The following is a 26,402-nucleotide window of genomic DNA, read 5'->3' as shown; positions in this document are numbered from 1 at the left end:
TAGCTTCAGACAAACAGGTGCTGATCCCAAATGACCAACTCTACCAGGTGGGTGACTGATAGCGCGGGCAGCGAGGGTCCATGCAGAGCCTTATTGTGGTACTTGCGCCAGTAAAGGTGTGGGAGAGGGCGGGCTTTTGTGTCAACTGCCTGCTCCCCCGGGTTACTTATTTTGAAGATGTTAAGGTGAAGAATGCGCCGAGAGTGCAACCTGCCCTCCATCTGATTTCGGTCTCACTGAAACGATACAAATATGTTTTAAGGCATGGGCAAAGTGAGGCACTTTCTATGGGGCCTTCTGTAAAAACAAACTTTCTTTCTGTTTGACACCCCTCTCTTCTTCTTCTCTCTACCCACCTCTGACTCCCACTCGCCCCACTACCCATGCCCGGTGTCACCTTAAGCATTCTGTAGGTCCCTGGACATATTGCAGCTGTTTTTGTGGTGCAACCTGCTAAATTTTCACAGGCTGTTTAGAATTGTTTGACATTATGCGGTCTTGAATTAGCATGGAATGGGTAATAACATTTACATTTGTTCTGTGCCAGGGCCCCAAAAATATGCCTTGCTTTTGGACCCCAAAATCCTTAAAATGGCACTGCCCCAACCTCCGCTATTTGTCTACCCTTGATACCACATATATGGCAACATAGAAATTATTGCTTTCCCTGTGCGTCGTACTGTTCGAATCGTCTCCTAGAAGTTTCAGGAAGAATAACAATGGGTCAAACCAGGATGAAAGCAGGAAACGAGAAGTAAAAAACGACATCCTGCTGATACAATCGGGCAATATCTTTGAGGAGATAGAGCTGGAATCCTAGCGCCCACAGAAGTATGTACAGGTCAGATATGTTCAGTTGTAAAAAGCAAGAGATATGACCAGGATTTCGTCTGTCTATGAGTACCTATTTTGTTTGCTGGGATCTATCCCAACGAAGGGTCAACGACAAACCAGCACTTGCCAGCCTTCAGGGCACTGAGCACCGCTCCTACATATTGTACTGCAAATTTCTTCCTTTCTGTCCTGAAGCTTGGAGAGAATGCAACAGCAAAGGGAAAGCCAGGCTTTAAGCGGTTTCACGAATCTTAGAAGATCAGTTTGATTACTAAAAGTAGACGGAGAGTTTTCAAATATTTGGCTCCTGAAAGGGTAGAGTGGCCTGCCTGCTAGGTCCTGTGCATAATGGCAATAGTGCTTGGAAGATGAGGCGGAGCGTGTTCCAGTAAGAAAGTAGGGGAACGCTAATTTTGGAGAAAAGAGGGCCTGAGTTGTTTACTGCTCTAAAACAGATACACAAACTCTTAATTACGGCCCCTTGCAGTCTTACAAAATGACTGAAGATGGGAGCTCTGTAGGGATGTGCAAGGAGAGGGACCCGGTTGCCCAGACTGCCAAAGACTGCAGTTGATTGACAGCATAGTTAGGAGGATCCAAGTATGGAGCATTGCAACAATCCAGACGAGATGCTATGGTTTGCTTGAACTGCACAAAAGTAGCAAGAAGGAGAAGGTAATGCCAGGCTTTTCAAGTAAAAAACATGCAGATGTCCGATACTTGTTACCCAGAGTGATCATGAAAAGATCCTTCACGGGCAGGACACCAAGGTGGCTTACTGAAGTAGACAGCATAGGTGTGTTTCCTAACTCAGAAGGCCACCAGCTGTCGCTCAAGCTGGAAGATGCTCCACCTATTCTCATAATGTTAGTTTTATTTGAGTTCAACTTAAAAAGCATGACCTTTCATCCAGTGGCCAATGCTTAAATAACACCACTAAAAGGTCAATCTGGTGGGATTTTAATCAGAATCAAGTTTTAAAATACGTTAGGTGTCATCTGCATAGATACTATGTACGGTGGCAAAACACTGAATGCCTGTAGCCATAGGTCTTACATAGATGTTGAAAAGTTTACTTTGATGTCACTCACCTGCAGAGTTAAGGATGGCCAGCCCGAGATGCACCAAGATACATCTTCTTGGTCTTCAAGCCCCCTCCTCTCTCAGGAACAATTTCATAGCTCCTCATAAGCTTCCCTGCATTCCCATGCAGAAACCTTTAACACCTCATCACCCAAGACAGGAGCCAGTCAGATAGAGGAGGATATTTTTTTTATTCACATGTTAGGCCCGTAAATGCAACATCAAGTACATAACTCTGTTGAGGCTTTATCCTTTCATCAACTGGAACTATCAACAAGCTTCCACCCCACACAACCACATCAACATTCTTTTACATCATCATTCACTCTTAGAATTCCAGACACGAGCACAGGCGTTCAGGGAAAGGGGGTGCTAACGCGTCCTTTTATGTTAATTTATTACACATTAGGACTCGTTTTAGGCCAATTAATCTTTTGACCCAGTTGAGAGACACCGTAGGACGAGACAGCTGATCAATATATCAATCAATATATCAATGATGTCATCAATATTTATCATCACAATACATTTCACTTTGGTCAAAGTCATTAATCAAAATTTAGCGACACAACCATGACCTTTCAGTCATGAATAACCGCACCTTTAATAGAATTTTATGTATTTTATTCCCTATTGATTACAATCTACGAGCAAAAGAGTCAATCTCAATACCAGGAAACATAATAGCATAGTCACAAAATGGCAACTGTGATAAGATTTAATTAACAAGAGAATCACAAACATTAGAACATAGCACAGCGTAAACATAGATCAGAATACAGCAGAATGGCATTTGCGTATCAAATCAGCATAGCATAATGTCAGTCATTGGTCTATTTGCGTCAGTCTAAGTGAACTTCTGTCCTAACCACAGATTAGCATCAGCATGTTGGGCTTCATGCAAAACAATTTAAAACATCAATTTGGAAAAACATCTAACTATGGTCTCTAACAAAATGAGCAGTTGGTACCTAGAAAGGAAAAGCAAACAGACAAATTTCAAATCGCATTGTCATAATTACCCTCCAAAGATTAGGTCAGCACCCACGAACAGTCTTCGTCTTCAAGACATCGGTCAAACGCCATCAAACAGGACTTAACTAAAGCATAGGGGACACTTCCCTCATAAGGAGGAGAAGTGCAAAAATGGGTAGTCTATGGATGAGGATGGTTTTAATAATTCTCAAGTCACCGAACAGAGTGACAGAGTTTCTGGATAAAATCAATAGCATTCCCTACCTAATTCCTAATGACCCTTCTGTGACATGGGTTTTTATCCCTTTTCATAGTACAGTCCCCCAAAATTTTATTGGTCATTTACTATACCCCAATATCTTTAACCTATCAAATTAAGCATTAGGTAATCCCAATTGTCACCCACGATTATTCATGACATTTTGATTGGTCTTCACAATTGACGTCTCCGGAGGTGGCACGTCCAGGGTTACTTACTCTTTTGGCATCTCTTGGCACGTTCTTTGGTCAGCAGTTTTCGTCGTTCACCGGTTTAAGTGACCTTGTACATAACATTAATCTATACTTGTTTCAATTTTGTATACAAACTTAAACTAAGGCGTCAAATATGCAGTTGGGAACGGAATTACAAAGATACATGCATCTTCCAAATTGGAAGAAAAAGAACATTTGCAGGATCATGGCCCTTTGCTAGTCAGCACACTGGAAAACAGGAAAAATGCATTTAATATGAGAGCTGAGTAACAAAACTGCAGCTTATGCTAACTTAAGGCCTATGAGGAATTTTAATACAGTTTCATTAATACGAACATTAATATAAGCTTAATTGAATCTAACATAAACATTTTATTCATTATTATTAGTTTGCGTATACATTGGAGGCCATTTACTGTAGTCACAAATCAGATGCGTGTTTAAGCGAGTTTGCTATTATTACAGTTTTCTATGCAGTATCATCACACATTAATATAGATATACTACTCTAATATATGTTATATAAATCTACGCTCTCTCAGTCCCTCCTCTGATGACGCTCGTCATCACTCAAAACTTTTCTCCTGACCCCTCACTTTAATTTTTCACCTTGCGCATAATGTGCATTTCAACATCTTGTCCCTTGTGTGAACTTTCCCAGATTTCATTGAACATTTTCTCTCTTTCGCTTTCTTCATTCCTTCTGGTTCTTTTAGTCCAATTTCTTTTAATTTTATCATTAATTTTGCATGCCCCCCATAATCCTAATAGACAGGCCAGAACAATTAGTAGACCCATCAGTATTTTAGCGAGTACCCCATTCCAAATGTTGGTAAACCAGCTCCCGACTCTGGCAATGCCTTTTCCAAATTTCTCCCAAACTCCGGGCTCCTTCAAATCCTTCAAATCTGCACTATCTCTAGTTAGGTTAGTAAGCATACCTCTAATCTTTTTACTATTGTCCGGAATGAACGAGCAGCAATGGCGCTCGTTGAGCATCTTGCAGACCCCTCCACTCTTTGCTAAAAGAATGTCTAAAGCAAGCCGATTTTGAAGAGTCATAGCTCTTTATGCAGCAAGTTCAGTATCCATCAGGAGTATAGCCCCTGTAAAATTTGTCAGCATGTTATCCACAATAGTAGACAACTTCTGGATCTTCATAGAATTCAAGATAACCCCCACTGAAGGGATTATAGCTCCAAATATATCACCAATGACAGCCGCCACTGATTCTCGTTTTTGTCTAGCATGTTGTAATTCAGACATTTTAGGTATTTGTTTTAAGTCATCAATCTGGTAAATCTTTGGGAAAACTATCCCCAAATAACATGTCCCATACCATCCCCTAGGGAGACGGTAATAAGCATTAAGTCCACAGATGTAATAGATCCCAGGGATCGCTGGATCCTGTCCATTCAGCATAAATGTCCACTTACTCTGAAACAAAAACACATGTCTACATTCACTCGTTCCCACAAACAAATTGTCCTGCTCAGATTTTGGCCTATGTATACAAAGCCTGCCTACATGTAATGCATCTATAGCTAATTTGCCTTGTGTTTTGATTGCGGTGTAAGCATAATCATTTGCATACGTGCGTTTCTCTAGCCCTTTTTCTAATCTTTCTTTCAAAGCTTTGCGTCTTTCATCGGTGTGATCTAAAAAGCTTTTCTCTACAGGTGATAGTAAGCAAGTCAGATTATTGCGATGTGCATAAGCAGTTCCAAATGTGAGCGTCGGCTCAAAGAATCCTCTAACTATTTTTATATCATGTTCCTTAGCTAGCTTATTCAGGAATTCAATCACAGGCACAAAAGAAAACACAACATTCAGATTTGAATAAAAGTACTGTACATGCTCTTGATTATAGAATCTGGTTAGTAGCAGGCTACAACAAATCCCGTATGTTAAAGGAAGGCTATGATAGGTAACCCCTTCTTGCACAGATGAAGGAATCTTAGTGCACACATAACAGTCTTTCGCATCCATGGTCTCCACATACTCATTTAGCAAGTGATAGAAGACATTAGTAGAAAGTTCCCCTTTTGAATTAGTTCCCTCATGCAAGTGTCTTGCATCTTGCTCAAATCTTTCCCACGGTGTTAGGGTTGTAGTTTCAGGTTTTGAAGTAGCGTTAATAGTCTTTTTCTCCAACCACGGCATTCCCACAATCACTCCTACAATTATTATTGCACACACAATACCTATTATAAGGCTTAACCAACCACACACCTTACTACCCTTGTTACTACCTCTATTATAAGCCATGTCTGTATAGAATCAGATAGCAGAATAACAATCAACTAGAGGATGACTCAGAACTCTCTTTTTTTTTTCTCTTGCTCTCTGCGTGTATTTACAGTGTTTTCACTCGCACCAGGATCCCTTTTGTCAAATCAGGTTAGCAGCTTGTCGTAATCAGGTTTCTCAAGTCAAATCCGGTTTTAATGTCACATTCGGTAATCTATAAGTATCTTTTCTCAGTTTTCAATTTCGATTTTTAACCAAGTTTTCCTTTGAATCAGTTCAGGTACCGTAGTATTGGCCTGGTACTTCTCGATCAAAACAGAATGCTAGGAATTCTTGTTGCCATTCTGATGTTGTAGCATACGTCCATTCAGGACCTGTATATCTTCTGTTTGCGATTCTTTTTCTTTTCAACCTTCGTTCACCTTGCTGTTCTCCTTCACTTAGATCTTCCACTCGAGATGTATCAGTTTCCTCTGTTATTGTTTCATTTGGTATGTTTCTTATCCTTAAGATTGGTTTCTCTGGCCAGTTATCAACCTTATGCGTCTTTTTCCGTTGTGCTTTTTCAGGACGCTGGGCAGCACCCTCCTCTTGTGATATGGTGTTTTCACTTGATGGACCTGCGGCTGACTCAGGGGATGCTGGCACACTCTGATCTCTTTATATTATTTCTCGCTCTTCTTCTTCTTCTTCCGGATCTGTACTGGGTTCAAGTTCTAACCCGTATCTGTCTACTTCTGGGACAACCTCTCCTTGACTTAGTGCTCCTGCTGCCTCTACTGAGATAGGCACTCTGTCACCTCTCTCGAACTCATTCACTGTTTGAGGGATGAGGCTGTTCTCAGTGGGCCCTCTTGCAGTCTCAGTTCCTTCTTGACTGTTTTCTGGCCCTGAGACTTCTCTTTCTGGAACTGTTGTGCTGGAAACTTCAAGTTCCTCGTCAGTTGGGCACGTTACCTTCTTTGTGTGACTGGCATGTATCCAATTTGGAACGCCTGCACACTTCACAGCAGTGGTAGTTGTCAAGATTACCTGATATGGCCCCTTCCACCGTGGCTCCAAACACGATTTTCTCACGTGCTTCTTGACAGCCACCCAGTCACCGGCTTGTAGGGTGTGGCCTGGATCTCCAATTGGTGGCAATGTGTTAGCTTCTACCTGGTGAGAGAAAGAGCGAATCACATCAGCCATGCCTTTGCAGTAGTCCAACACCATATCATCTGTGATATTCACTAGAGCATTTGCAGGTACTGCAGGCAACCTCAGGCAACCTCATAGCTCTACCCATGAGGATCTCATGGGGGGACAGTCCTGTTTTCTTGTCAGGGGTGTTTCTCATCGACATCAGCACTAAGGGCAATGCATCTGGCCATTTCATATTGGTAGCTGCGCAAATTTTTGCCATTCTCGATTTCAGAGTACCATTCATTTGCTCTACTAGTCCTGATGCTTCAGGGCGGTAGCTACAATGCAGCTTTTGTTCGATGTTTAGTGCGGCACACAAGAGTTTAATCACCTCATTGTCGAAGTGTCTGCCCCTATCTGACTCTATAGAGACCTGAAACCCGAACCTTGGTATTAGTTCCCTAAGTAGGTGCTTTGCAACTGTGAGACTGTCATTTCTACGTGTGGGGTAGGCTTCAATCCAGTGACTGAAAACACACACAATCACCAACACGTACTTCAATCCTCCACACACAGGCATTTCAATGAAGTCCATTTGCATTTTGCTGAACGGACCACCAGCTCCCCCAATGTGGCTCAAAGTTACCACAGTTCCCTTTCCAGCATTCATCTGTTGGCAGAAGATGCACCTGTGACAGATAACCTCAGCAGCATGTCTGAAGTTTAGGTTGAACCAGTCAATTTTAAATGACCTGATCATTGCATCTCTCCCAAGGTGAGCTTGTCCATGATATACCCTGGCAAACTGAGATAGAAGGCTGTTTGGTAAGACTAATTTCCCTTCCTCTGAGACCCATAAATCATCAGCCCTCTGTACACATTGCATTCTCTGCCAGGAACGTTTTTCCTCCTTGCTTGCATGACCTTGTAATGTTTTTAACTCATCTAGAGTATCAACCACCCTTAATGCAAGGTTCAAACACGTGTCATTTTCAGTTTGCGGTAACAATTCCCACTGTTCCTTGAACGATATACAGTTCAATGCACAAAACCTTGCGACTTGATCTGCATAACCGTTTCCCATGGACACAAAGTCTTGTGACTTAACATGAGCATTGCGTTTCACCACGGCAATTTCAAGAGGTAACTGAATTGCATGTAACAAATCCTTTATTTGTTCACCATTTTTCACGGGAGAACCAGAAGAGGTCATGAACCTCTCTGTGACCATAGTTGGCCAAAATCATGTACAATCCCGAATCCACATCTGCTGTCAGTATAGATAGTGACTTTCAAGTTCACAGCTACCTTAGTAAGGGCAATCAATTCTGCCACTTGTGCAGAGAACACTCTCTCGAGCCAGGAAGCTTCAATAACACCAGCTATGGTACATACAGCATAACCAGCTCTCAGTGTTCCAACAGAATCTCTTAAACAGGACCCATCGACAAACATGATACAATCATTTTCTTTTTGTGTGTCCTGAATATCTGGTCGTGGTTTGGTACATAATTCTGTTACCTCAAGACAGTCATGTTCGAATTCTTCCTCATTGTTAATTTCAGTGTTTTCAACAGGAAGTAAAGTTGCCGGGTTCAATACAGTACATCGTTTGCGTGAAACATTCGGTGACCCCAGTATGATTGTCTCATACTTAGTAAGTCGAGCATTTGTCATGTGCTGAGTTTTGGTTCGAGTCAACAAAATTTCAACTGAATGCGGAACCATTACTATTAGGGGATATCCCATGACTATGCCTTCGCACTGTGTAAGGCTCTGACCAACTGCTGCAACTGCGCGCAAACAACCCGGTAAGGCTGCTGCGACGGGGTCCAAGGTAGCTGAAAAATATGCTACAGGGTGGTTTGCACCTCCATGGACCTGTGTCAAGACAGACAAAGAACAAGCATCACGTTCATGACAAAACAGTAGAAAAGCCTTCATATAATCAGGCATACCTAACGCTGGTGCCCTGCACATGCACTCTCTCTATTCAATAAATGACTCAAGCTCTTCTTTGGACAAAGCTATGGTATATGGCTCATCCTTGATCTCCTTGCCTGTCAGTTTTATCAAAGGTTTTGAGATAATCGAGAAGTTGGGTATCCACTGGCGACAGTAGCCCACCATTTCCAGGAACATTCTGACGTCCCTTTTTGTCGTCGGGGGGTTCATTTGCAAAATGGCTGTTATTCTTTCCTTCGATATTCTTCGGGACCCTCTTTCAATCAGATGCCCTTGGTATTTCACCTCTTTCTGACAGTATTGCAGCTTCTTGGGTGACACCTTGTGTCCGTTTTTTCCCAAATGATTCAGTAAGACAATGGTATCGTATTTACAGTTGTCCCTTGTTTTGGATGCGATCAGCAAGTCATCAATGTACTGCACTAGAGTCGAATTGAAAGGTAGCACTGAGGATTCTAAGTCCTTTTTCAATATCTGATTGAAGATAGATGGTGATTCAGAAAACCCTTGAGGAATTCTGCACCAACTGTACACCTTATCCAGGAATTTGAAGCTGAATAAAAATTGGCTGTCCTCATGAAGAGGTACCGAAAAGAAAGCTTGTGACAGGTCTATAACGGTGAACCACTCAGCATCACATGGAACCTGAAACATGATTACTGCTGGATTGGGCACTATGGGGCAACATTTGACCACAATCTCATTTATTTTTCTCAAATCCTGCACAATTCGGACTTTCCCACAAGGCTTTTTCAGACCCATTATTGCTGAATTGCACGGACTACTCAAAACTTCCTTCAGGACTCCCTGTCTCAAAAAATCGGCGATTATTTGTGAGACTTCAATGAGAACATCTTGTGCCATATGATATTGAGGAACCTGGGGAAACACTGCATTTTGCTTTACCTGCACCTTAACTGGTTCCACGCCTTTTATCAGTCCTACTTCCTTTCCTGTCATGTCCCACACTTTCTCTGTTACCGTTCCCTGTAATTCAACAGGTAGATCAATCATGGTAAGCATTGGGAACAGGGTAATTAAAGGATAATCCTCATTAGTCGTTCCTGTTTCCCCCTCTGAAAACTGACTTTCATCTCCCTCATCGTCACTATTTGTCTGAACTTCGATTCCATTGTTGGAACAGGTAATCAAACATTTTGTCTTACACAGTAAGTCCCTTCCCAGTAGGGATACTGGACTTGAATCGCAGACTACAAACCTATGTAGCCCCTGGAAGTTGCCGATCTCAACCTGTACTGGATCTGTAATCGGGTTTGTCAGATATTGGTTTGCTACTCCGACTACCCTTATGGTACGTCCTGAAAGTGGTAATTTTGGAACCTCCGCACTTCTGACTGTAGAGCGAGTAGCTCCGGTATCTACCAGGAACGAGACTTTGTAGCCCATCACTTTTCCTTCCACATAGGGACCCCTCTGATCCACCTCTAAAGATGCTGCAAGCCTGCACTCTTCGCTATCTGAGCTATCATCTGACCGCTCTTCATTCATGCCATTTTCACCTCGCAATGGGAATTGTTGTACCGTATTATTTTGACTCATTACCTGACCTGTGACCTGTTGAGGAAGCATTGGAGCCATTGGTAATTGCTTTTGCTGTCTAGGTACCATAGGAACCTGCTGTTGTACTGGTTGCATTTGTGCTGGCTGAAAACGCGGCATTTGCATCTGCTGCATGGGCTGTACCCCTTGCATCTGTACCAGGTTATTTTGAAAATTTGGGTTTTGATGCCTCCATTTTGGACCTCTCACATTTTGCAATGCACTGACATTAGTGCTTTGCTGAACAACACCATCCTGTACCACATTCGGGCACTCCCGTTTCCAGTGCCCCACGCCCCCGCACGCGTGACATGGTGACATCTTTTTCACCCTTGTATGTCATTTTGGACCACAACAGTATTCAAATCTGGACCGCGATTTACAAACCCTCGGCCTCGACCTCTCGGCTGTGTCTGAAACACTCCATTAATTTGCGGTTGCTGCTGTATCATCTGTTGAACTCCATTTCCCTGTATTCCTGCCTGTGCAGCCCTTATCTGCATCACCATCACTTTCTCTTTCAGCTTTTTCTGTTTTAGCTCAATTTCGTCACTACAGTATTTTGCATACTGTAATACTTCATCAATCGGTTTCACTTGCCAACAAATCAAATGATTCTTAAACATCTTGCTAACCTCTGGTCTTAGCCCTTCAACGAATCTAAACACAAGATGGTTCATGTCCTTCGGCTCAATAGTCTCAGTACCACTGTAGTGTTTGAATGCCTTTAACAATCTCTCATAGTAAGCATGTATTGATTCCTTAACCTCTTGTGAGGTCCGGTCAATCTTCTGCCAATCAGTCACCTTCGGCGACACCTTCTGTTTCAAAAACTCAATCACCTTATGATAGTACTTCATTCCCTCTTCAGAGGGTGCCCCGGTCACCTTATCCCTTGCCGGCTCCTTCGTTGGCCAATCTACCCCTCTTTTGCACTCGAGCCATAAATCAGGCGGAACAATGATCTCAAACAAGGTATTCAAGTCTTCCCAAAGACACTTTGCAAGTTTCACAAACCTGTCTGTCTGTTGGTACCACTCGATCGGTTTCTCCCTCAATCTGGGATAATCATTAGTAAAAGATAGAATGCCTCCCCTGGACCATGGTACATGAACTAAGACACCACCAGCTGTATCTCACATAGGTAGTATTTTTACTGATTCCACATCGGGTGAGGCTTTGTCTTGATTTGACCCTGGACTGTCCCCTTTTTCCTTATCGCTTTTCTTTGCCCATCTGCCTTCCCATTTTTCCAGTGCACCCCAGATTTGCGCGCTTTGCAACAATTCTTTTAAATGTGCCTTCATTCCCGCAGATCTCATGTGTTCAAAATCTTTTGAATCAAAGTCTAATCAGTAGCTTCTTTTAAAATGTTTAGTGTTTTCAATATCTTTATTGTATTTATCTGTCAGGTTCACTAATTTCTGGTGCACCTTGCCCACTTCTTTAGTAATTTTGGGGCACAGGTATCTCAATTCTGCTTCCGTGTATGACTCCAATCTATTTACTCCCATCGTACCTTCCACTAATCCAGCAGCTTCCACTCCCAGTCTCAGAAAATTCAGGTAGCCATCTTGCCCTGTCTTTTCCGGTTCTATAGTAGTCATTGTAGTCTTTTCTGAAGCATAGGTTTTTTCCAGCCACTCGTTTAGCTGTTGTACTGTAAAACCTTGCAGCAAAATGTTCCCTGCATGTATCATTGGTGACTGTGAAGCGTTCGTACTCATTGTTTGCGGAGTTAAAACCCCTAGCACTGCTTGACGCATTGCTTCCATGGGTGTTCCCACTGGACTAAGGTCAATTAAAGACCTTGGCTTTCCAACTGCTTGTTCTCCCGGGGCCATTATCTGGGGAGTTCCTATAGACCCTCCTCTTATCCCATCATGGGTCATTACTCCCTGGTCACATATGTCTGTTTTGCCTTGAGCATACAATGGCACTGGTGGACCGACAGTAATTGGCAATGATATGGCAGCAGGTGTCTGACCTGGTTCCAAACTCTGTGGAGCAGTAACTCCATAGGTCTGTTCCAAAGTACCCGGGACAGGCACTAATGGAGGACCAGCCACTGAGTTATACCCTGGTATCAGTTGTGGTTGCAGTTGGGACAGCAATTTCGGAGTTGACTCAATTTGCACTAACTTTGATTTCGTATATATCGGGTCTGGTGGCACTATCAGATTTGTAGTAGTCTCAAGTACTGGAACGTCTGGGTAGATTCTCTGTATCTGCGGTGGGGGTTGCAACTGTATCGGTATGTCTGGTGCAGTGGGTACACTGACACCATTCTGTATCAAAGCCGTATCACTAGTCTGTACCGTATCAGCAACTCCCTTCTCCTGCGTCTGGTTCCCAGGACCCATGCTAGTGCTTGGAACATTGTTGCTCACCGCATAAGGTGGCGGGCGATCACGTAATAATCGGTCCATTAATTCCTCATCATCTGAATCGTCTTCCTCTTCCCAATGTCTTTTATTCTCTTTAGATTTGTTTGAATCTTTATCTGTTTTACAGGAGGCTTTCTTTCCCTGTGACCCTTCTCCTTGAGCTATGGCGGGGAACAATTTTAACCCGTCAACGATCCCTCGTCTCCACATTTTGTTCTCGTTTTCCCATCTAGCTTCTGCATAGGATTTTTCTGCCCTTTTCAATCTTCTCTGAAACCTTTCTTGTCTATGTTTAAGAGCCATTAAATCCCAAATCGCTAAAGCCTCATATTGAGCTGGCCTCGGAGGTGGTTTTTGTGTACTTAACATCCACCTTAAGTTCTCTAGCACCTTCGGATTGAATGTCCCATGTTCTGGGAACGCTAGACATCCCTCTTTTTCTGTTAATTTGCGCCATTGTTTCATCCATAAACAAGGCGCAACACCCTTTTCCTCAATAACAAGGTAAGCTGGAGTACCCTCGGGTGGTGTAGGCTCCCCATCGGTTGCTACAATATATGCGTCTCCTTTTAGAGCGCTCTTGAATACTTTGACAAAATTCATTTAGCGATTTTTCCTTTATTTGTATTTAATCAGAAAGTGACTTAGGGCCAGATGTACCAAAGGATTTTACCCATTCTGTGTCTATGGGAAAATGTGTTTTTTACATATGGCCCTTAGTTCCCAGGACACTCTTCACCCACCTTTCTCAATCTATTGCCTCTCACGGACGGCAGCCAATCCGTGTGCGACCCTTCTCGACAACTGACCTATCTCAGCGCGGCACTACTGACGTCACACTCACACACTGCAGTTGACAAAGTCTAGCGGCTCGACCGCCCCTCACTGGATTCACTCAAACTAATGCAAAATTACTGTGAGCACCTTTAACAACAACACAAATCTGCCGGTTTACTACAGGAAGGGTAACACATTCGCTTCAGAACTTTACAGAGATTTCACTTGAAGCCTCAGCCGCTACTCTCTCTTTCTCAGTCCCCGCATACGCAAGCAGAATTTGACCCACAAATTCTACTCTCGACTTGTCAATGGCTCATCCTAGTGCACTTTAGAACTTGCCAAATCTCCATCGAAGGTTTCACACATACATTTCGACTCAATCTCGACTTGTCAACCACACCCGATTGACCTATTAAACCGCACAGATTACAACATAAACCCAAGTGTCTCCTACACTTGTCAATATACTCTGGAGTCTTAGACCACGACAGGTCCGTACATAAAACAACCAACCACGTGGATAATTTTGAGCATCAAGCGCCACACTCATATGAAGTACGCCGACTTCCCTACTCTCATACTGCGGAGTACGCCTACTCCTACTAAAACAACATTTACCTGGCCTAGATACGCACAAATTTCACACTCACCTGCAAAAGGCATAAGCTGAGCAAGCGCAATAACCCTACAACACACATTATGACGCCGAGAACATTCCCATCTCACTTAGGCAGGCTCCGAGATCCCGGGAAAGTCATGGTGAACTTAGAAACCCATCATACCTCCGATTTGCATTGTCACAGAAAAACAACTTAAACAATGATTCTCCGTCCTAGGGCCCAAAAGGGCCAAACCGTCGCTCTGCTACTAGAACTGCTAACGCGTCCTTTTATGTTAATTTATTACACATTAGGACTCGTTTTAGGCCAATGAATCTTTTGACCCAGTTGAGAGACACCGTAGGACGAGATAGCTGATCAATATATCAATCAATATATCAATGATGTCATCAATATTTATCATCACAATACATTTCACTTTGGTCAAAGTCATTAATCAAAATTTAGCGACGCAACCATGACCTTTCAGTCATGAATAACCGCACCTGTATTCGAATTTTATGTATTTTATTCCCTATTGACTACAATCTACGAGCAAAAGAGTCAATCTCAATACCAGGAAACAAAATAGCATAGTCACAATATGGCAACTGTGATAAGATTTCATTAACGAGAGAATCACAAACATTAGAACATAGCACGGCGTAAACATAGATCAGAATACAGCAGAATGGCATTTGCGTATCAAATCAGCATAGCATAATGTCAGTCATTGGTCTATTTGCGTCAGTCTAAGTGAACTTCTGTCCTAACCACAGATTAGCATCAGCATGTTGGGCTTCATGCAAAACAATTTAAAACATCAATTTGGAAAAACATCTAACTATGGTCTCTAACAAAATGAGCAGTTGGTACCTAGAAAGGAAAAGCAAACAGACAAATTTCAAATCGAATTGTCATAATTACCCTCCAAAGATTAGGTCAGCACCCACAATCAGTCTTCGTCTTCAAGACATCAGTCAAACACCATCAAACAGGACTTAACTAAAGGCATAGGGGACACTTCCCTCATAAGGAGGAGAAGTGCAAAAATGGGCAGTCTATGGATGAGGATGGTTTTAATAATTCTCAAGTCACTGAACAGAGTGACAGAGTTTCTGGATAAAATCAATAGCATTCCCTACCTAATTCCTAATGACCCTTCTGTGACATGGGTTTTTATCCCTTTTCATAGTACAGTCCCCCAAAATTGTATTGGTCATTTACTATACCCCAATATCTTTAACCTATCAAATTAAGCATTAGGTAATCCCAATTGTCACCCATGATTATTCATGACATTTTGATTAGTCTTCACAATTGATGTCTCCGGAGAAGGCACGTCCGAGGTTACTTCATCTTTTGGCATCTCTTGGCACGTTCTTTGGTCAGCAGTTTTCGTCGTTCACCGGTTTAAGTGACCTTGTACATAACATTAATCTACATTTGTTTCAATTTTGTATACAAACTTAAACTAAGGCGGCAAATATGCGGTTGGGAACGGAATTACAAAGATACATGCATCTTCCAAATTGGAAGAAAAAGAACATTTGCAGGGTCATGGCCCTTTGCGAGTTAGCACACTGGAAAACAGGAAAAATGCATTTAATATGAGAGCTGAGTAACTAAACTGCAGCTTATGCTAACTTAAGGCCTATGAGGAATTTTAATACAGTTTCATTAATACGAACATTAATATAAGCTTAATTGAATCTAACATAAACATTTTATTCATTATTATTAGTTTGCGTATACATTGGAGGCCATTTACCGTAGTCACAAATCAGATGCATGTTTAAGCGAGTTTGCTATTATTACAGTTTTCTATGCAGTATCATCACACATTAATATAGATATACTACTCTAATATATGTTATATAAATCTACGCTCTCTCAGGGGCATACTATAGCCTTATAGCTCAGTGTAGCAGGCTATAAGGCTATTAGAACATTTCGCCCCTAGAGTGCAGAATGTTTTAATTTGTAAAACAAAAGCCTCATGAAGCCCAAGGGGGCTGAAATCCCCTAGGACTCCATGAGGCCTTTGTTCACACCAACAGCAAACATTGGAATGTTGATGCTTCAGGCTTCTATCAGCCATTAGAAGCCTGGAGTGCTCCACTGTCTTCAATGGAAATCTCTCTAGTGGCAGAATGTTCTAATAGTCTTATAGCCCTTTGTAGCTGGGCTATACCGGCAGTTAAAATCCTGCTCCCTTGTTAACTGCCCTCGCCTTAGTCTCGGGCCTTTACCGCTGGAGCAGGCCTTAAATAGCTGGTATAGCCCACTATGGTGGGCTCTAAGCCTATATTAGAGGCCTCTACATAAATCATTTTCCATATGTTCAATGAACACCTGTACATATTTATCTACTTAGGCCTTGATTAGGTGTGGTGGTAAAATGCGCCAAACAGCACATTTGGTGAATACCGATTTCAGTATGTTCAGTAAAATAACAGTGACTGAGATTGTTTTCTGTGGCCTTCTTAATCAGTATTGCAACAAACAACGACAATCCAACATTGTGTTTGTTAAATGCAGAACATGTGTTATTTACTTCTTTCAGTATCAATATCACACTCAATAAATAGTGCATGAAAAAACACAAAACTTAACCATTTTCGGGCATTGGCGGCCCTTGAGTGAGAAAAATGATATGTAGAGAGCAGACACAGCCGGAGCAGCACTCAAAACACATTGGGATAGCCTCAAACCACACCAACACTTCATTCCTGTGTGGAAGTGCACAAACAAACATTTTGAGTGAGTCAAATATTTAAAAAATTGACAAACAGAATCAATTGCAAATCTCTGGCATCACTTGGCCAACAACACCAAAAACCTGTCAAAATCTTCCTTCAGGGATTTCACTGGGGTTAGGCAGTAAAGTTTTGTTTTAATGTTTGTTTATTGGCATTTCAAAAAAAATCAGCAAACAAGGAAATAACACCGGAACAAAGGAGGGGAGGAAAGAAATGTAGGAAGTATGCATGCCTCTCATATGAAGTCACAGTTCCTTGTAGTAGAAAAAAGGCAAGGGACACCATAAGGTATGAAGCATCACAATTGGACAACAAATCAGAGACCAAATACCTTGTGTAGGTCATGGCCAGGGGTTAGGACAGAAAGTCTGGTGTAATCCTCAGGGGACTTAATGAGGGTCTCTGTCAGACAGAGGGATGGTCCCTATGACGGGCAAATTTGCTTCCCATCCTCTCCTCATTGACCCAAATATAGCACCAGGGGCCCCCAGATATGCGTTGGATGGGATCGTGCCGGCATAAGCTCCGAATAATTCATAAGTTGCTCCTGGCAGTATGCAGCGTCATGGAGCCACTCCACAGCCTCAGGTGCTGTCTGTCTGCCCAAATGAATGACCACCCTCCATTTAGCCAGGAGCATTAGCAGGGTCGTAAAGTGTGGAACTTCTGGGAGAATCTCCTGTACATAGCCCAGAAGAGCCAACTGTGGTGTCCACGGCGGGAGATGGCCAGTGATCTGGGTCACCTTTCTGTAAATGTTAGTCCAGCAGTTTGCTAAAATAGGGCATGAAAGGCGGAGGAATGTAGCCTGTGGATCAGCACACTGCATGCAGCATGCATCTGTAATCAGACCCATTTGGTACAGTTGAACAAGTGTGCGATAGAGTCTATGCAGGAATTTAAAGTGGATGAGTTGTAGTCTGTAATTGGGCAACAGGGCTGCAGGTTGGCTGCAGCAGTAAGCCCATTGTGCCTCAGAGATAGGAGGGGTTGTGTCCAATTCCCAGGCAGCCTAAGCTGCAGGCATGCACACCGGTGCCTTCTCCAGGATTGTAGTATGCAGATGAGTGACCAGTTTGCGAGGAGAGGGGTTGGTTAAAAAATGGTGTAAAGCATGCAGCATGGGGGAGTGCAGGGAATGTATCGTGTAGAGCTTGGAATGTGGCACGGAGGTGGTGATAGAGGACGGTGTCAAGTGCAGTAGGTGGAAAAAAAAACTGTTCATTTGGGTAGAGATCCTCAAACCTAAGAAGACCCAGTCTGAATGCCCGCTGACAAGTCCCCTCATCTATCAGCGGGAGAAGCATGGGATTTCGAGCAAGTGATATGGTGGAAGCATAAAGACAGTGAAGCTGGGCTCGCCTCCGCAGGTCATTCCAGGCCCATCAAGCACAGGCCACTGTGTCAGTCTTGGCGTGTGGGCCTGAAAGACTGGTGTAGTGAAGTGGCTAGTGGGATATAGCCAATAATGTAGGTATTGGGCTTGTGTGCAGTTTGCATATAGATGCATGTAGGGAGCATTAAGGCTGCCATGCTGGAAATGTAATGCTAGCATTTCCCAAGCTACATTCGGCTGATTACCCACCCAGACAAGGGAGACTTGATTAGAGCGGAATTGTTTCAAGGATCGTGAGGTGAGCGGGATCAGGATATTTTTTAATAGGTGAAGGAACCTAGGCAGGACAATCATTATGGCTATGGCGATCCTCCCCTCCAAAGACAGAGGTAATCTAGACCTAGGCGGGTATACGCTCCTCCAGCCAGCTCATAGTACTGCCATAACTTGCCCTAAACAACTCATCAAAACCTTTGCTGAGCAAGATTCACATATATTGAATCAGCTCAGTGGCCCACTGAAACAGCTTATTCAGGCTGGCAGTAAAGTTCAGGCCCTTGTGGGCATGATGTTGGTGTAGCCGAGTGGCTGGAGGCTCCATTGCTAGCACAAATAAGATCGGGGACAAAGGATAGTTCTACCTGACCTTTCTTGTAACCAATAACGGGGCAGAGGTGAACCCATTAAAGCGGAAGCACCATTGGAGAGATGTAGAGTAGGCTGATCAAGCATAAAAACCATGGACTGATACTGAGCAGCAGGAGTAGGTGAAAGAGAAATGACTATTCTAGGGAATCAAATGCCTTAGTGGAATCTGGTAGCACTGCAACCCCTTCCAATTGGGGGTCTATGGTGTGAAAGAGGGCGAAAATTGTGTTAAGGTTGTGGGTGGCTGAGCACCCTGGCACAAACCCCGACTCATACAGCCGGACAATGTCATGCAGTATGGGCAGAAGGCGATTAGCAATCAGTTTTGCACGTATCTTGTTATCAACATTTATCATTGAGAGCGCTCTTTATGAGTCACATCTACTAGCAGCCTTGTCAGGCTTCAATATAATTATGATGACAACTTCCATAGGGACAGCAGTAACTGGCCTGAGGAAAAAGAGTCCTCATACATTGCAAGTAGATATGGGATGAGAAGCCAGGCATATTCCTTGTAGGATGATGTAGTGAGCCCATCCAGGCCCCATTCTTTATCCCTGGGGAGGCTTTGAATCACCTGTAGTATGTCTTCCATCATGAAGGTACAGCAAGATAATACTGGTGTGCATGGTCGAGTCAGAGAAGCTGGAGCTTGTCTGGGTAGGCATCCAGATCCATCGCTTTGGGATTGACAAAAGCATGGTATAAATGAGAGCAGAAAAATGTCATGATCTGAACCAACTCATCAGATCCTGTATGACTTACTTGCTGGTCATAAACAAGCTCCGTCAAATATGTGTTGGCCCATGACTTTTGGAGCAGGCTCACCAGCGTCTTCCCAGAGCAGTCGCCCCCGCTGTAGCACCTAACGACTACCTCCTTATGGAAGTAATGGGTTTCCTGTAGAGCTTCCTCTTTGCAGGCCAAAAGTTGCTGCCTGAGGGCAGCGAAGATTTGCAGATTATGTGTTGTGAAGTAGTGGAACTAAAGAGTGCAGGTGTGCATTTCTAGTGTGGCAAGTTGCACATGTAATGCCTTAAGTATCCCAGACTCTTTTGCTATACAAGCGCCTCCAATTACAACTTTAAGTGCCTCTCTTAGCATGAACCGGGAGGTAAGCAAGCCCACATACCCCGGTCCCTATTATTGAGGAGTCGAGCAACAATGGGTCACACTGGTGCACCAGGAGGAGGTCCAGTTATGATCCTATGCAAAAAGAACAGATGATGGATGGAATGCAGAGCAAATCAAACATTCACCCCCAGTCACAAACATCTGGGTTTAATCCATTGTTTTTTTGCTCACCACGCCACCCCAGTTTGGACCCAGCCATATGCAAATCAGTCTTGATCCTGTTCCTCATGAGAACAGTCCAGCCCGAACTGCCAAGACAGGTCCTCCCTGGAACGGAAACAAGCATCCTAGGATCGGTTTCAGGGTATCACCCTTCATCAACTAGGCTAGCTTGAATCCAGTGGCGCAGTGAGCACGGGACCCATGTCTGGGCATACCCTTCCCACTTGGGGTGAAAAATGCAAAAAGAACAGATGATGGACGGAATGCAGAGCAAATCAAACATTCACCCCCAGTCACAAAGATCTGGGTTTAATCCATCGTTTTTATGCTCACCACGCCACCCCAGTTTGGACCCAGCCATATGCAAATCAGTCTTGACCCTGTTCCTCGTGGTAACAGTCCAGCCAGAACTGCCAAGCCAGGTCCTCCTTGGACCGGAAACAAGCATCCTAGGACCGGTTTCAGAGTATCACCCTTCATCAGCTAGGCTAGCTTGAATCCAGAGGTGCAGTGAGCACGGGACCCACGTCTGGGCATACCTTTCCCACTTGGGGTGACAAATGCAAAAAGAACAGATGATGGACGGAATGCAGAGCAAATCAAACATTCACACCCAGTCACAAAGATGTGGGTTTAATCCATTTTTTTTGCTCACCACGCCACCCCAGTTTGGAACCAGCCATATGCAAATCAGTCTTGACCCTGTTCCTCGTGGTAACAGTCCAGCCCGAACTGCCAAGCCAGGTCCTCCTTGGACCGGAAACAAGCATCCTAGGACCGGTTTCAGAGTATCACCCTTCATCAGCTAGGCTAGCTTGAATCCAGAGGTGCAGTGAGCACGGGACCCACGTCTGGGCATACCTTTCCCACTTGGGGTGACAAATGCAAAAAGAACAGATGATGGACGGAATGCAGAGCAAATCAAACATTCACCCCCAGTCACAAAGATCTGGGTTTAATCCATTGTTTTTATGCTCACCACGCCGCCCCAGTTTGGACCCAGCCATATGCAAATCAGTCTTGACCCTGTTCCTCATGGTAACAGTCCAGCCAGAACTGCCAAGCCAGGTCCTCCTTGGACCGGAAACAAGCATCCTAGGACCGGTTTCAGAGTATCACCCTTCATCAGCTAGGCTAGCTTGAATCCAGAGGTGCAGTGAGCACGGGACCCACGTCTGGGCATACGCTTTCCGACTTGGGGCGACAAATGCAAAAAGAACAGATGATGGACGGAATGCAGAGCAAATCAAACATTCACACCCAGTCACAAAGATCTGGGTTTAATCCATTGTTTTTTTGCTCACCACGCCACCCCAGTTTGGACCCAGCCATATGCAAATCAGTCTTGACCCTGTTCCTCATGGGAACAGTCAAGCCCAAACTGCCAAGCCCGGTCCTCCCCGGACCGGAAACAAGCATCCTAGGACTGGTTTCAGGGTATCACCCTTCATCAGCTAGGCTAGCTTGAATCCAGTGGTGCAGTGAGCACAGGACCCACGTCTGGGCATACCCTTCCCACTTGGGGCGACAAATGCAAAAAGAACAGATGATGGACAGAATGCAGAGCAAACCAAACATTCACCCCAGTCACAAAGATCTGGGTTTAATCCATTGTTTTTTTTGCTCACCGCGCCACCCCAGTTTGGACCCAGCCATATGCAAATCAGTCTTGACCCTGTTCCTCATGGGAACAGTCCAGCCCGAACTGCTGAGCCAGGTCCTCCCGGGACCGGAAACAAGCATCCTAGGACCGGTTGCAGGGTATCACCCTTCATCAGCTAGGCTAGCTTGAATCCAGTGGCGCAGTGAGCACGGGACCCACGTCTGGGCATACCCTTCCTACTTGGGGCGACAAATGCAAAAAGAACAGATGATTGACGGAATGCAGAGCAAATCAAACATTCACCCCCAGTCACAAAGATCTGGGTTTAATCCATTGTTTTTTTGCTCACCACACCACCCCAGTTTGGACCCAGCCATATGCAAATCAGTCTTGACCTTGTTCCTCATGGATATGATCCTACTCACACACCCTACTCCTATCTGGTAGGACTTGTGAGTAGGCTCAAAACTGGGGGCTGGAGAGGTTATTCTCCTCTGTCTGCATGTTCAAGGCCAAGGGGCACAATCACTTAAAAGTGGGGGCCCTCCAAGCAGAAGATGGGGTCAGTAGTCCCTAGCAGGCAAACCAGTGTCCCCCGAGAGTCTCCTGTCTCCAGCCCAAAGCACAGCAGCTGCAGGCCAGGTCGACTGAGATTTCCAGGGTGGCAGCACATCCCCGGGGGCCGACACGTCTAGGCCCAGAGGAATCAGGAGCCCATCCAAAGCAGTGTGCTTAAAGCCGCAGCAGCTGGGGCATCAGGCCGCACCTGGTGCATGACACTGGCCCGAAGCAGGCGAGGGGCAGTCGCCGTCCCAGGGCAACCAAATTGCACAGCCGATTTCAGCAATGTCATGTCATAGCCTCAGGTCCGCAGGGTGTTGATGTACCCCCAGTCATGGCGGATCAATGTCGGATTAATTTGATGGCCAACAGAACCTCGTGGTGTGGCATCCATCTTGCTGCCAGGCTCTTGGCGCCCCCCCAGGCAGTAGCAATAATGGGTCTGGGACAGGAGTTAATTGTGAAGGAGGTGGGGAGAATCCTCAACCGTCTGATCAGCTAAAGATATCAGTTGTGTTTAAGAGGTTAATAGAACCCAACATATGGACATGAGAGGAGTAGTGATGCTGTGGCTGTGTATATGACTCTGTTTTGTGAAAGTGAGTGCCTGTCATCATTGTCATGTTGACCCTAGAGAATGTGTGTATAGTGAGCCATGTCCAACAAACGTTCACCAACATAAAAAAAAAACATGGACCGAAATTCCAATACTCCCAACACCCTTCACAATTGGAGGGCTTACATCTCACTTTAGAACAATGTTGAAGAACCTAATGACATACAGAAATAATGTCATACTGTAACAAAGGATAAGTTGACATACAAGATGACCTATTTATTGTGATGAGTACAGTTCTCTCCAGAAGGTCCACCTAGGAGTGCTGTACCCACAGTGATGTATTGCAGAGTGGAATTGTGAGCTGCTGCAGTTATGGTGATTTATTTAATTCTGGTCCTGTGGAAATGTGTAGGAGTCGTTTCAGCTCAAACTGTGCGGGCTCTGTTTTTTGTGCATTGTTGTGTTGTTGGGTTTTTTGGTATTGTTGTTCCAACTTTTCCTTAATTCTCTACATTTTCAGGAACTTTAACCACATGCTTTTGACTGCAGGTATTTTAGGTGATAGGTTCTGATGGTTTTCCATGAACTCAGATACTTGTAATTGAGTTTTATTTACCACATGTGTTATTTTTTGCATGTGGTAACTATCATGTGATATACAGTACAAGGAATATGTGATGTACATGGACCACTGACGTCTGATATTTAGCACATGTGATCATTGTTGCATGTAACATTAACTTGTGTTCAGACGCGTTAGTAAATTTATGCGCTATCCTGGAATGTGGTAAGTACTATTAAATCCAGCTAAAAATCAAGGTCTTAGAGTCATTTTCATTTATTTATGTGCTTTGTGACAGATTGAGTATTTGTATATTGTTGAAAAAATATTTTGAGCATTTGGAGCATTTCACTTAACTGACTTCCTGTAATGTCATCCCTTGCCAAATATCATGTGACATCACTTCTTGTTATGTCATCATTGCGCTAATTAGTTTTACTCAACAATGGTAACACTTGAGTGTTCTCAGATCACAAGGAAAAAATGTAAGTGTCGCATGTGATGCTGTGATTCAAGTATTATTCATTTTCCTAGTGTGATTACGACAAACTTACCAATATTGAGACATCATTAGTGTCAGTTTTCATTTTCTGCCTCCAAAGATGCTGCCAAATTGCAGTCCTAATTGAATATCCATTGAATGTCCCGTTTTTTCAATATCTGGTCATCATAACCCTTACGCATCAATGGAGGCTCTGTATCCTAGCATCCCCTTTGCTCCACCCCATTTTTAGGTCGAGTACGCAAGCGCTTTCACCTGTTGTAAGTCTTGTGGGCTCTTAACCCCACCTCACGCCCATCACTTTCACTTGTTTGTGGGCCATCCTTTAAAAAATTGTTTGATATTATTGGTAAATGCTTTCCTTTTGTCCCTCCCTGGGGAGGTTTTGTTACCACCTTGCAGACTGACCCCATGGATAATTGCAGAAGTGCGATATGATTGACAGTGAGCGAACTCCTTTTTTCTTTTGTGACTCTCCTTCGCGCTCATGGCGTCCATGGAGCTTTGAATCCGCTTGCTAATGTCACCTAATGTTTTACTTTTCATTCTCATTTTAAGAGGCAAGAAAAGTCCAGTTAGGAATTTACAACGCTAATAGCTGTAACTCGAGCAAACGTGAGACCCATTGTATTGCAAATGCTTGTTCTTTTATCCTTGCACATCTATAAACACGAACTCCTGCACCCCAACTTTAATCTTGCATATATTCCTTTGTGTATTTTTTTTTTTTATTTCAACATAGTATCCAGTTTGTTTGAATGGAGTTGCGAAGGTAGGCAAACTGATGCGGAGGTCGTTGACCCTGCCTTGATTTTCACAGTTTGACATATTACCTACGGTCAGCTATTCACATATTCTCTTGGTGTTTTTCTCTGGTAGCCACTGAGAGACCGTGAAGAAAGCGCCTATAGTCACATCACTGCTAGTAGGCCCCGCCGGAAATAAAGCGACGGTGCAGGCTGACGTCATCCCACACGTGCGTGGAAGAGGCTTGTCTCAAGATGGCCGCAGTTACTCACCCCGTCCACTATTCACCCTTCAGAAACTTGTTCTGCAGCTGTTAGAAACTTCACATGACATAAGAGTACCTAATGTGTAAAAGTGCATTCGAAATATCTGAGGTCCTCAAACTGGGGGCCATTGTTTGTCAAAGGCCCTTAAAGTGGGCGTCAAGGAGTGTGCCGAACCTTATTACTGAGCGACCTTGAATGTCAGTGAACTTGGCAAAGGCCTGAGTTAACGAAAAATATATATTTATTCATTTCTGTGCAATTTGGAAATCTAAGAGCTTGCTTTGATAGCAATAAATAACAAAAGTTAAATATTATATTGTTAATGCTTATTGACAGAGACTTCAGCATGAAGCACTTCTAATAACTAATTTTATGAACCACAGAAGGATGCAAATTTGTGTCCGACGATGCATGCAGGTCTATTATTTGTCTCATTCGCAGTATGCCTACATCTACAGTGGGGGGGTGGGGGTTAACTTTTTGGGAATTTCTCAGTAGGATTGCAACCAGAGCTCTGCTGTCGAGGTACTTACTCTCTGAGCTATTTTACAAGGATTCCAACTGGTGGTGACCCTTAACCTTTCAAACATCTGCAGGGCTGAAGCTTGGATTGCACCCCGCCCCGTGTGCAGTCTGGGTGTAACCCACTTATCACTGGGTACCAATTCTGAACAGACAATGAATGAGCACGTTTCTCTTTTGGAGTCTGTATCATCCCAATAGCACTCAATACACCAGAAGTAATTCATGCTATTGGGATGACACAAACTCAAAAGCAGAACATGCCCATGGCCTTTTCAACTTGCTTGCCCCATCTTATGAAAAAAGAGATATATTGGATGCACTGGAACACCGTACCCTATTAACCAGGAACTGTATCACAGTACCTCATGTGAGATACCTGTAGTCCTGGGGAAGGCACCTGAACCCGCAGGGACCATCTTCAAGCTCCAAAACACGTTGATAGAAAAGCATGGTCTGTTGTTCGACTCTCCTATTTTTAAGCTTTTGGTAGGGTCACAACAGTAAAAAGTTTTAACTCACTCACACACAATTTTAATGTAGGTCTGATGGTTCAACAAAGGGAGAACATAAATGTCGATATAAGGTTTGTGGACCGGTCAGCCCATCGAACCAGTTTAGGGTCCACGGCAAATGCGTCTCGAGGGCGTGACCAGCTGGCCACGGGAGGCCCAAGCCTGGGAAGGAAAGGCGCACTGATTGGCTGGCATGTTTTAAAACTGCCAATCAGGTGCGGAGGCAACGGACACCGTGAGTTTAAAAGGGGGTGCAGGACGGCAACCCCCAAAATAAGCGACCTCCAGCATTGAGACAGCACCTCAGTGGTTTCAATGACGCGCCAAGACCGGACCTCGCAGTGGAAGCAGTGCCATGGAATGAGCTCCAAGGCAGTTTGTGAGCAAAGGGAGTGAAGGTGCCATCAACAAAGGAGCACCTGCAGCTGAGATTGCAGCAGGGTTGAGGAACCCGGACCGCCTGCGGCCAGGTCCAGCCAGGATGCTGCATG

General features: G+C 44.0%; 1 protein-coding gene across 1 annotated transcript in view; it reads left to right on the top strand.

The window, feature by feature from the left end:
* The window catches only part of LOC138283353 (T-cell surface glycoprotein CD3 delta chain-like), a 48,407-nt gene extending 23,249 nt beyond the window's left edge, over positions 1–25,158 (top strand). Inside the window, exons 5-6 of the mRNA XM_069221339.1 lie at positions 4–47; positions 24,741–25,158. Of these exons, the coding sequence (XP_069077440.1) occupies positions 4–47; positions 24,741–24,806 (110 nt within the window). The 3' untranslated portion in view covers positions 24,807–25,158. The remainder of the gene's footprint in view (positions 1–3; positions 48–24,740) is intronic.
* Positions 25,159–26,402: the final 1,244 nt, after the last annotated feature.

Source organism: Pleurodeles waltl, chromosome 3_1 (genome assembly GCF_031143425.1).
Source record: "Pleurodeles waltl isolate 20211129_DDA chromosome 3_1, aPleWal1.hap1.20221129, whole genome shotgun sequence".
NCBI classification, from domain to species: Eukaryota; Metazoa; Chordata; class Amphibia; order Caudata; family Salamandridae; genus Pleurodeles; species Pleurodeles waltl.
This window is presented reverse-complemented; position numbering and strand designations above follow the sequence as displayed.